The sequence below is a fragment of the Halictus rubicundus genome, chromosome 5 (assembly GCF_050948215.1).
Source record: "Halictus rubicundus isolate RS-2024b chromosome 5, iyHalRubi1_principal, whole genome shotgun sequence".
Taxonomy (NCBI): domain Eukaryota; kingdom Metazoa; phylum Arthropoda; class Insecta; order Hymenoptera; family Halictidae; genus Halictus; species Halictus rubicundus.
This window is the reverse complement of record NC_135153.1, coordinates 20,486,610-20,499,621: the sequence shown is the minus strand read 5'-3', so window position 1 is coordinate 20,499,621 and position 13,012 is coordinate 20,486,610. Positions and strand designations below refer to the sequence as shown.

Sequence of the window (13,012 nt, the reverse complement as noted above, 5' to 3'; positions counted from 1 at the left end):
TATAAATATAACATTATGCATGATCAACTCTCGACCAATTTATTATTTATCAGCAGACCCATGGAACTTTTAGTTATAATGGAAACAATTAATGAATGTATGCAACGATTGCGGAATATTGAATTTATGTTTACACGTTGCAAGTGCTTCACGTGAATACTGATTTGTGTTGGAGCGATTAATTATTAATGTAGCCACGTTTATTTATTACCCGTATCTGGAAAAGTAATTACTTCGAATAATTTCGAGATACTTCGGCGCTGTTATAAGAGAACGCTTTCCAAACTAGTGGTATTAAAAGGATTTTACATTCTCCCTCTCGAATGCTGATAAAAATAAATTCACTCGTTCAATAATGAAAACGAGAGATCTCTAAAAAAAAAAAAAAACGGGAAAATTTGCTCGCGCAACGTACACGGAACAAATTAATTTTACGTTGAATGGCATTAATTGAGGGATCCTTTAATATATGAACGTACAAAAATGCATATTGAACGTTTCACTGAACCTAGTTAAATTACGCCAGCGACGTACGTATTCCAATTAATTACCGTTGCTTCCAAAATTGTGACGCAGTTGTAATTCACACTCGACGGTATCGAAAATATTGGCGAGATTTAATTAAGTTTATTATTTTCATATTTCAAAGTTGTTGAGACCGCCTCTGGTTCGGCAACACTCGACCACCATTGACGCTGGCCAGAATGATATTCAACCCACATTATCCGGAGAACCGGAGGAGTAAATGCATTACTGTTCCCGGCGGATTATAATTGTTCAACTATAAAAGCCAGCCAAGTTTCTCCGTTTAGTAGAACACCTAAGCTCGTCTCCGATAAATTTCCCTCGCCGCAGAGTACACCGCGTTCCCGTAATTCTCCCTGAAATTCTACGGACCGGGGTCCCTGCGTGTATGAAAAAAGAGCTTTGCTTTGGCTTTATCAAAATGCGGGGGCATTTAGCGGCGCTGATTCAGCGCAGATTAATTGTCCGTGCTTGAATAATTTCGCATCAACAATTTTACCTTCGCGCGAAAGATACGCGGAAATATAGCGCGGAAATAAATTAGCCGCGGCCTCCGACCAATTAAAGTAGAATCGAATGAATTACACAAATACAAGTGCAACAGCAGAGTCAATTAAGTGGGCGATTATTTTCCTAATGAATTTTCCTCCGAGAGGGGAAAAATGTTTTCTTCAATTCTTTTTACCGTTTCGAATTTCAAGTCTTGTGAATACACCTAAACAGAAATAAACCTCTATGAAGGTTCCAGAAATGAAAAATGTGTATATTTGTACATCAATATGTGAAGCATCTTATTATTTTGTCTAGCACTGTATAACTCAGTCCATTGTTCCCAAGAGGGGGGAAGCAACTCATAAACGGACGCTAACGGGAGTCCTACGTTGAATTTTTTCATTTTCCGTGGACGAAGCAGACAATTTCAAGCATTCTTCGGCGAAGGAAGGGTGCGAGTTTTTGCGTACGATATTAAATTTCGAATTTATGAGACAGGGAAATTGCAGCCGCCATAACGAGCAGGTAACGCCACCTATCAGTCGCGAGTTACTCGTACACCCTGTACAGAACGGGAAGTCGATGGCAGTCGTGCAGTTTCTGCCGACGCGGCCGGATTATTAATGATGTTTCGTGTAGTTAATTTATCTTGGCGTGCGCGCGAGCGCAGTATGCGCCCGCAGATCTAATTACCCCGGGAAAATCGTTCGCTTTACAATACATCTTTAAACAGTCTCGTAATCGAATGCACAGATATCAATGATTTATTCGGCTGCCGATAAACCACTTCTGGCAAACTGGACGCGGAAAATGTTTACAATGAATCTCGCCCGTGTCCGATAATTCCGATAAGCGAAAATTCTCTTTAACGCAACTTCCGAAATTTACGAGATCGAGACCCGACAAATAATATTCCGAGACACGGATAAACACCCCCACTTTTACTAAAAAATTCTGTCTCAACCGAGGGACCGCGTGCGTTCCTCCGGGTTAAACTTCAGCTTGGCAACCCAGAAATTTTTCACTTTTTCATATATAATCCTGCACATCTTGACGAGAAAATGCCAAAAATCGAAGTTTCAAGGCGAGGAATTCAAAAGTACGCGTGTTTAAAGTTGAACATGCGTCTCAAGGTTCATAAGTTTTGAACTAGTGAATTCCTCGCCATGAAACTTCGATTTTTAGGTTTTTCTCGTCAAAGTGTGCAGGATTATGTAGGAAAGAGTTGAAAATTTCTGGGTTGCCGAGTTGAAGTTAAGGCCGGAAAACACTTCTTGATCCTCCGAGTTTGAGTGATTTTCACTTCGCTTGTCAGGGATGAAGAGTAGCACTCACCTGAGAATAGTCGCCGTCCTTCATCTGGTAGTCGAAGACGTAAAAATACGTTTTAGGCATGGGCTCCTTATCTGTCTCGATTATGGACGCGACGTGGGGCTTGCTGGGTTCCTTCGTGTGCCGCAAAGTGAAGAGATCGCCTGTTTGCACTAATGGTGCCACGAACTGAGCGTCGCTGAGTGCTTGAACGCAGGCATCTTTTGTGTTCACCGGGTGTTGAACGGTGCGCTCCCAGTCTGTGTACTCGTTCACCACCTGGAAATGCATTATAACAATATTAGTGGACTCCGGATCTTTATGCGAAACAAAAAGTTTGCGCATGATTATTTCGCGAATTAAATTGAAGCGAATTGCTCCAATTAAGGAGTAATCTTGAATTTATAGTGTATGAACTACTGCTGCTAAATTAATCTACGCATTTCTGTAATAATTCCTCCATTGTGGGTGCTCAGTTAATTTGAATTATTATTATATAAATTACATTTCCCTGCAAATAAGTAATTGAATCTAGCATAAACGCGGAGGGCCGCAGGGTGTTGAAAATATGGCTCCGCAAATGTTTCATTAAATTGTCACAAAATTACACTGGTATCTCATTATATTGGTAATTTAAAACAAATTCGTTCCGCTTGTACGTATAACGACTTACATATTTTTCCACTAATTGTTGTTGGTTATTTGTTCGTGCTCGGTAATCTTTTCCACGATGATTCTTTCAGTGATCAGCGGAGTTTGCAAACGGTTGTATTAATAATCGCAGCTTACGTAAACATGTATCGTCAGTCTGTGTACACATTCGTATCATATTGAAAAACGCTCTACGCTTCTATATTTTATTTTTGTTTCACGTTCTCATACACTGTTTGGATAAAGCATTTCTAATCCTGCGTTTTAAGGTATAGTTATTCATATTTTTATTATTATTAAACCGTTAAGGGGGGTCATTCGTGTCCGGACGATTTCGAACAGTTAGCAAAATTCACGTATTTTGCTTCGTACCATTTATAGTATAACAAATCGTGCAATTTTTTAAATCGTGTAATTATACGCTTTACATTATATTCGAATCGCTCACTTGCTGAATCGACTATATCCATAAAGTGAAAAGCAATACAGAGAAAATAGTACGTACATCATTTTTTAAAAATTTTTTCATGTCCGTCATTAATGAAGTCTATTATTGAGGAAATTCATTTTAAATGTGAAACCTTAAGCATGAATGAACTGCTTAACAATCTACCTTGATAAAGAGGTAAAATAACAGAAAATTAATTAGTACATTGCGGGCTCCCTTTGATACCCTATCATGCTCATTCGAAATATCTCTTTCAAGTCCATTTCACATGAAAATCGGCAATCTATTTACAGTGACTCACCAAAGTATTCGAACAATTACCACGAAATACTTTATTTATTATAACAAGTATATCATACAATACTTAGAGAAATATACATGCCCAATTTTCTTGTAAAATGTTCAGATACCTGTGTAATCTAGAGAGCCATACCTACTTACAATGTTAATATTATTTCTGTAAGTATCGCATAATATACTTACTATAATAAATAAAGTATGGTAAGTGTTCAAATACTTTCGTGAGTTACTGTACATCAACTTCCGCGCACCCTATCATAGATACCTGATTACAGATGACGCGTATTCCAATTTGGTTCGACGTCATACAATTTATTCGAACGTGAAAGCAATTAGCGGACACTCAACGTATCGCGTTCTAATAAAAAAGCCCGGGGCAAAAACGTCTGCCCGGGCACGGCACAAATAACCCAGATACGGCGATCGGCGTCGAGAGGATCCGAAAAAATGTACCCCGTCCGGTGGTGCGTCGTTGGACAACAATTAAACGCGAATCGCGCCATAACTACGATGAAATTCATTGGGGCTCGAGCGTGACGCCGGAACGAAATTCAAACAGCCCCGGGCGGAATCCCGACACGAGCTCTCGGTACTTTTTTTTTTATTATTAACGATACACATGCAAAACCAGCCCGAGAGAGTCCGGCGTCTCGCCCCGGGGAGAAAGTTCCGCCGGGCGTGTCCTGCTTTTATTATTCGCGAAATAGTTTTTGCTGAAGCGACGCGGCCGCGAAACACGATCCGCGCTTTTGAGGATCCGCTCGCGAAAATTGCAAGTTCCACTCTACCCCTCCCCCCTCCAAACTCCGTCAAACGACAATGACCGTGACGAAATCGTCAAACGAAATTTCATTTCTCCACTGTACGACGGCCACTCGTTTCGATCAGTCAGTTTCGATGAAATTTTTATGACAACCGACGAGCAACTGACAATCGATACGCGTAACTTTTGAGCCAGTCTGTTCCTCGCCTTAGAACTTCGATTTTTCGCATTCTCTCGTCAAGATGTACAGATTTGATATAATGAAAAGTTAAAAATTTCTGGGTTGCCAAGGTGAAGTTTGACCCGAAATCGGTGTTGAACGGTGAAGCGGGTAATATGCCGTACGTGTTCGATTTTGAATAATATCCCCGCGATGATCGTTTGACGGAAGAATAAAGAATCATTGACAATGGCGTGCCTATCAAAGGGAAGCCTTCCATTCGAATGCGGGTCGATAACGCACGAATTTTCGCGTTGTTTTCGTATGAGCGGAAACCCGATCGCGGCGGGTACAATTAAACCGCGATTTGCGGTTGAATAACGTTTTACGATTATGGATAATTAGGCAGGACGCGGGAAACGATATGTTTTTATAGTCAGTTGGCGGGGGGGGGGGGGGGGAGGCAGAACCCGTTGATCCGGCGAACGTTCACCGAATTATTCCCTAAGAGCATTATGAAAACGAACGCGAAATCGACATAATCTTCGGAATCGGTTGGCTTATCGGAATATTCCGAGGATGAACGACACCGGCGTCCAATGCCTGGAAAATATTCACGGCTTTCTGATACTTCGCTCTTTATGCTCGGGACCGGATCAGATATGAAACTCGCATCGAGATATGTTTATTGGCAGTCTTATCGGCGCTAATGGAATATGTGGCATAATTAAATCGCCAGATGGGACATAAACGGCTGGGATATTCCGGATAAATTGAACGTAACGCGTAAGTTGCCCATGGGAATGCCGAGCAGATGCAATACACCGTGTGCCGGACCGTGTGATTCCATTACTCCCCAATCCTTTTTTTTTTAATTCGCGTGAACCAAATTTCGCATTATTACATACTCGTAATTAAGGCGGAGGTAACGTCATTAAAAATTCAATACACATGGGAATGTTTCGTCGTTTGTGGCACAACTGACAGCAAAATCATTTGAGAGAGAAAGAAAGAGAGATTACTCACTGTGTAAAATATTTCCGTCAGGTGGTACACGTAGGCGTTCCTCACGTAGGTTCTGATGATTCTGTCCCTCCTCTCGCCCTCGAAACCCAGCTGGACATCTTTCTCAGCGAATTTCCATAAAGCTTCGCTCGTCGTCACTCCGAATAACAAATCGTACTTGTTGTTGCTCGTGATAGGCGCGCCGTGCTCCGTTTTCTTCGGAAGTGGCCTGAGAAGCAGAAAGTTTCAGCGTCGAGTACAACCAGTTATCTCCTTTTGACACAGAAAAGGGCTTAACTTCACCTTGGCAACCCAGAAATTTTTAACTCTTTCTTACATAATCCTGTAGACTTTAACGAGAAAGCGTCAAAAATCGAAATTTTCATGTTAGGAATTCACTGGTTTAAAAGTTATACGTGTGTAAAGTTGAGTTTCCGATAGGCAAGGACGTCGCCATATTGATAAAGTCTACCAAACACGCTACATATCTTCGTCTGTTAACGCGTCTAAGAAAAATGATTGCACGAGGTTGTCTCGTCCGGCTACGTCGATGTCGTCGCCGCGATCTGAATATGCTAATGACTCGGTGGGACAAGGCTGGGTCATTTACAATCCTGCTAATGAACCGCACTAATGTCCGCGGCGGATCGAGCTGGTCCTGCATCTACTTTCCATTTAATGAGGACCCTCGATAAAGTCTCCGGACGGGAAACGAAGATATTATGGAAACTTGCCGAGGATGAGGACGTTATCGATACTTTCGCGAGAGTAGTTTAAATAATCGCTCATTATGTCGTGCCCGGCGGAAAGTCGAAATGTATGCAACAATTAGGCCACGGTGAATTCCTGACGTTAAAACTTGGATGTTTGACATTTTCTCGTCAGAATCTACAGGATTCTATCAGAAAAAGTTAAAAATTTCTGGATTCACAAGGTGAAGTTAAGCCTGCATGATGACTATAGTGTACTCGTATCGCTTCAAGATCAGTCTTGTTTAGGGCTCGGTGGTCCAAGTGTTGAAGGAAGAAACAAGTGTTCCTTTGGCTTTTTATTTTATGCAATGGATGTGATAAACTTTTATTTTGCATAACAGCGCGTAGTATAATTATTACTGTTGTATTTTGTTTTTCAATCGAACAACAATGGAAGAGGGATTGTGGGAATTCTGAATGGGCAGATAAGAGAATCGATCGAACATATAGCCGAATACTCGAATTAGATTCTAGGCCAAGTGTCCGGGAAAGAGTCTGTATGATGTATATTGGGTGCTCACCCAAATCCTTGGAATTCCGGCCCCATGTAGGACAACAGGTCCTTTTGGAAGTCGGGCTTGATGACCACGCCATCGACGCTCGGCCCGAAAGCGCTGAGAAAGGTCGGTGGTTGGATGTCGACCTGCATCAGTTCCTCTAGACTACGTCCTCGAAGACAATCGACGATCAGTTCGTGGTCCTTGAACAGATCCTCCGGGACCGAACAATTGACAGCCTTGGCGAGCTTCAACGCGTACGAGACAGGATCCTCCACTACAGCCCAGGATGACAGCGCGCTACCCGAGAGTAGTATTGCTCTTTTGAATAGACCTGGACAGACAAAGAAATTCCTTTTGTCAATATTTAGTCTAGGAGAGACATCGATTTTTCTCATCTCAGCTACGCAGTAGTAGAGTCTTCGAAGAATTAGCAATCGAAGGACGTGTGAAATATTGCTGGAAGTCCGAAATCGTCAAGTTAACACTTGAACTACCGAACCAGTCAAAATGACTGGTGGATGATTTCTTCTTTCACGATTACTGAAACCATGAGAACGTTTTCACGAGAAATTTTTTAATATATCTCTTCTTTCGAGTACATGTTACAAATTCAATCTTGCTGTTATTATAAAGGGATAAGTCTAAGTCACGTTTAGGGCTCGGTAGTTCTAGTGTTAATCTGTTAATGCACTGGGATTGTCATGCAAATGTTTAAAGACAATTTTCAGGTTATTTGAAAAAATTAATTATTATACTTATATTTTACTGTTTGGCAGTAACAATATGAATTGTATAATTAGAATAAAAATGGGAATGTTTAAAAATGTGTTCGCCAGCACGTATGGGAAGTCTGGTTCGAACCGGGTCCCGGATGTCGCGATGCGAGCTCACGGGCACAGAAGCGAAAACTTTCTTCTTGTTCGATACAGAAACTGATTAATTAAGGAATCTTCCGGAATCTTCTTTCGTGTAGTTGCGACGGTGCCTGCCCGGCAGCCGGTGTGGCAGCTCGGGAAAGTTCGCGTCGTTTGTCCCAAGTTCTTGCGGAGTTCTACGGAACGGCGAGGTTCGCTTCGACAGATTACGGAACGTTCTGTTATAAATCACGGGACTTGCTATACTTGTTCGATTCGTCCGCAGTACGTCCCCGTTCCGGGTAATGAAAGATTAATAAGGTGAATCGTAGTCCGTGACGTCCCGCGGTTGCTGTTTCGGGACGTCGTCGTCGTCGTCGGTTCTTTCGCGATCAAGTTCGGTGAAAGATGGCGGGAACGGGAAAGCAAGAAAGTCGGTGAGTTGATTTTCCGGATCGATGCGGTCGGACCTTATTTTTCAATCGTTTCTTTCCCAGACTCGACGATTTGCCTCTGTTTGCATGATTTATGAACCTCCTCCGGCAAAGTTCTCCGAGGAGTACACTGTTAACCACTTGACTTAACATTTCGGTGGTGCATATAAAACGTCCGACTCGTAGCAGTAAAATTTACACAAACTTTTCTCTAAGTAAAATCGGCATATTCTGGTAAAAAATGAGTTTTTCGATTATACCACGATACTCCGACAAAACTTTCTTGGTTGTTCGTATTCACTTATTAGATTTTGTAGAGTTTTTTTTTTTAATTATTGGTTAATATTGCGTTCATTTATTTGTGTCCGAGCGAATTCAACAATGCTGGGATCAAGAGCAAGTAGAATAGGTCAGCCACTGATGTTTTCAGAACATGTATAGGATGCAGGTCGAGCTAGTAGACTGTACCCTGTTTATAGCTGGACAAGTAGAGCAGACGAACCTATGATCAGACAAATACGGTGGAGCTGATCTGTGGTCGGGCAGGTAGAACGATCGTCAGATAAATGGTACGGGAGTGTTCTATGGTTAGTCAAGGGGAATGAGACCTAATCAGACAAGCGGATTAGGCGTGGTATGTGGTCACCTAAGTATAATGAGGACGTCGTGTGGCCGATAAATGGAATCGACGAATCATTCCAGCAACGGATCCCTTGGAAACGTTCACTGCGGGGACAGTGTAAATGATTATTTCGTATTTCGATTTCGCAAATGTCACTGTGACAAAAGAAAATATCTTTATTTTTTCAAGGTAGTTTCAAGGTCACTTCGTGTTTTTTTAAATGGAATTCCATATTTTTGTTTTGATATTACGGAAGTAATCCAAGGTCTTCGTATACGAGATAATTATCTAGTAATCTTTCAGAATCTCAAAAAGCTGAAGTCGTTTGGTCGAATTTTGGAAAAGTTTCTGCGGAGCGTCAACCGAATTTTGTCCCCGACTGCATAAAAATGTTTCGCGAAGAAGACCGTGAAGTTTTCAATGTAAAAACGCCGGTCCCTCTAAATGTTGAACGACAGAAAGTTCTTGAAGCGGCTGTTTCGGCCAGGTCTTCCGTAAAGATCAAGCGCTTTACATTCTCCGAGGTGGTTCGTTATCGAGGCTTCCGTCATCCGAGGGGTTACGGCAGGAAAACAGGCTGTTTGGCGCACGCTTTGTCTATGATGGAAACAGAGCGGTGCCGAGAAGTATCAGCCGGCGTTCAATATTAAACGAAGTTTGGTGTGAGGCCGCGTTACATCGGCCTCGTAATTAACTTGGGGACGACGGGGCGCGGAAAGACGCTGGAACGGTCGGGACTTTTAATGGAATCCGAGGCGTGGTTGCTTGAAGGGAGCACGGGAACCGGGTAGAACGTAGATCGATGTTAAGCAGGAAACGTGCAGAGACCGCGGCAAAGAAGAAGGAAATTATATCCGAGGGAACGATGCCCGGGTAACAAGCACGCCGGATGTGCTTTTCAACGATCGTCACGTACCGAGGATAATCGTCCGGCGATTTTCTTCTATTTCGGTCGGGCCGTGAGAAACTCCTTGAACAGAGAATCCCGTCAAGATAAGTCCAACCCGAGAGAAAGAATGAGAGAGAGAGAAAGAGAATGAGGGTGCAGTGACAATAAGAATCATTATATTTCTAGGGCCACGCCGAAGCCATTCTCAGTGGCGTCGCCAGCGCACCGTCACGGATTATGGAAATTCCGTTACGAATGTTCGGGACCAAAATAATTCAATTCGGTTTCGTGCCGGAGACCCCGGAATTTGTGATACACGGTCGCCGAGAGGTTCGCGCGACCCCGGACATTTTTCATGTCACCAGCGCCATCGTCGTCCGGAATAAATGTCCGTACGGTCCGCCACGCATATTACCTTTTCTCCAAATATCTCATAATTCTCGGGGTATCAAAGGCGCGGCGGCCGGTGCTCGAGGCTCGCCCACTGAAGAAAACCATCCGTTGCTTTCGCAGACCCGGGAACTCGGGCTTGATGGCTTTCATAGCGATAACTTCAATTAATACCCCTTCCGTTTCTCCTCTCCCTTTAATTTATCAAGCCGGCCCCTGTCGCTTTCCCCGGTGAAAGCTCCGTCGCGGTAATGTCCGCCGAGAAACTTTCACCAACAACGGTGTCAACGAAGAAAGCCGTCAGATTTTAGTGGACTCGGAAAACCGGAAATGCGTGCACTAAAATACAGCTAATTTCACAACTTTCAAACAAAACAAAATCGATTCCACGCGAGACTGTCGCCCCAATAACTTCTGGCTGACCCCTACGAGTTTCATATTAGGGGTACCCAAAATTGCAGACAATTTGTTTTCTTTTACAGTTGTCGGTAAAGCAGCCTGCGTTCAAAATATTCTCAAAAGTATAATTTCTTTTTTACAACCCTGTAATAAAATGGCATGGAATAGAATGACCTTGGAATAATATAGTCACTGCATTCCTAATGAAAGGGACTATCATTGTAGGTGTTTAAAAAAAGGGTGGTTCCATTTAAAAAAGTCAAGGTGACCTTGATATCTCTAAAAAAAAAAAATGACATAAAAACAACATTTTTTTATGGCATCCTGTCAGCCCCATTGTACCATTCAACTTTGTCCTTACCATATTTTACGTATCTTTAGAAACAACAAAGATATTTGAGGTGCAAACGTTAGGTGAGACTCACCCTGTATAATAAATTAAGAAATAAAAACTTGACTTTACTACAAAGTTTGTTTTAGATTTCAAAATAATCGATTACTTATGGGTTCCCCGTAATGCAAATCCGAAGAGCCTCGAATCTGTAACGCGGAAATTTCGCGATGGTGGTCCGCGGGTGTCGGCCGTTGCGAAACAAGAAACGGAGCTAAGGTCGAACGTAATCTGCCTCGAGGAAGACCGCGGTTTCATAAAGAAGCGATGGCCGGTATCAGGCGGTGGCGATAATTCACGCACATAATATCGCGACCGGCGGTCGTTCACCCGCTGTGTTCCGTCATTCGTGTTCATTCGTTCCGCAGCCGTGCGCGACTCGGCGGGCAATTCGATCGGGAACGCCTGTTAGCCGATCGGTTAACCGCGAACAAAGCTACGAAGAATCGACTCGGATGAAGATATAAAGGGGGACAGCCAATATCCTCGGCAATGTGTTACCGGAACTGGCCGGCACGGCGCACGTGTTACATCCCCTTTTCTTTCTCGAATGAATGTGACTCGCGGAAGGCTGGGGAACCCGCTGGGAACATTACGGGAACGATACCTCGCGCGTCTGCTTCTCCTCCCGGAGATTCGACCTGTCGCCGGGAATTACACGAGGGGGTGGTTCATGCTCAGACGCGACTTAGGTTGCTGCGAGCGAAACGACCGTTCTCAGATCCTCAGCTCTATTTTCTGTAGGCATGGCAGTCGTACTGGTCACTGAAAATGTCCCGATACGATTCTAGGCTGAACTTCACTTTCTGGGACCAAAAATTTTCCACTTGTTTTTTATATAATCCTGCGGATTTTCAACTTCAGTGAATTCCTCGCATTGAAACTGCGATTTTTGCCATTTTCCCGGCAAGATCCACAGGATTGTGTAAGAAAAAATACAACATTTTTGGTTCCAGAAGGTGAAGTTTAACCCTACTTTATCTTTAATTTGCTCTTTGTTACAAAAAAATGTTACCTTGAGCCGTAGGTAACCACTCGCGTCTTGAAACGCTACTGTTTATTTAAAGTGTAGCCTTTCTTAATCCTGTAATTATCTGGCAGAATTCTAATTAATCACGCCAGAAGTGACGGACGCGAGGGAAGTTAAATTGAACGAACTTTTCCAGGAAAGCACGTGCTCGGCTTAAAACGATTCGTCATGAATTCGTCGGAGGTGAAGGGTAAATTTGATAGTTCTTTCTTTGAATGAAAAATGAGACGTCTTCCAGGACGGACAGGCCCGGCAGGATTCGACAATTTACAGAGGAGCTTGTTCATTGAGCGATCGAGATTCTGATAAGCCGGTGCTCTTTTTCTTCGGCCGCTCCTCTGCCGGTGATTTATTGTGCCCATTTGAAAGGCAGCACGAAATACCGGGCAGTTCCTCGGGCAGACAAAACGATCGAGACACGTTGACGGTTTTTTCTTGGAGTCCATAGTCCACGAAAGTGATTGAAATCGATAATAAGACTGATTGGCTGATTTTCTGTTGATTTAACTACTTGTAGCTGTGAGGAGAGATCGAATGTTCTTGATACCGTTAACTGGAGCTGTTCAGAATGCTCGGAAATTGTTTCTCGTTACAAGTCAACAACGTAATAGTCTATAAGATATTTTTAATTAAACTTGTCTAATTTAACTGCTTGACATGCGGAAATTAAATGTTTTCAGTACCATGACTTAGGGTGGCCGAGGACTGTTGGCGATTGTTTCTGAAAGCGTCGATCAACGCGCAAGTAGTATAAATCAATAATATGTCAGTTCCAAGTCTGTAGAGTATTTAACATTTGATTACTTGTATATTCCACAGCCACTTTTTTTTATAGAATTCTTTTAATCGTTTTATTGAGCTTTGAATAAAGAATATGAAAGATGATTGCCAATTATCAGATCAGCACATGATTTTAATTAAACGGGTCTGATTTAACTGCTTGACAGGCGGAAATTAAATGTTTTCAGTACCGTGACTTAGGGTGGCCGAGGACTGTTGGCGATTGTTTCTAAGAGCGTCGATCAACGCGCAAGTAGTATAAATCAATAATATGTCAGTCCCAAGTCTGTAAAGTATTTAACCTTTCATTACTTTT

At 42.7% G+C, this 13,012-nt stretch overlaps 2 protein-coding genes across 4 annotated transcripts in view; one reads left to right on the top strand and one right to left on the bottom strand.

Moving 5' to 3' along the window:
- Nlg-4 (neuroligin 4) overlaps positions 1–13,012 on the bottom strand; it is a 363,569-nt gene that overhangs the window by 144,538 nt on the left and 206,019 nt on the right. The window contains exons 4-6 of the mRNA XM_076788720.1: positions 6,929–7,238; positions 5,677–5,884; positions 2,353–2,607 (exon numbers count right to left, since the gene is read on the bottom strand). Of these exons, the coding sequence (XP_076644835.1) occupies positions 2,353–2,607; positions 5,677–5,884; positions 6,929–7,238 (773 nt within the window). The remainder of the gene's footprint in view (positions 1–2,352; positions 2,608–5,676; positions 5,885–6,928; positions 7,239–13,012) is intronic.
- The window catches only part of LOC143354539 (odorant receptor 10-like), a 67,431-nt gene that overhangs the window by 7,919 nt on the left and 46,500 nt on the right, over positions 1–13,012 (top strand). The gene's annotated exons all lie outside the window — the stretch shown is intronic.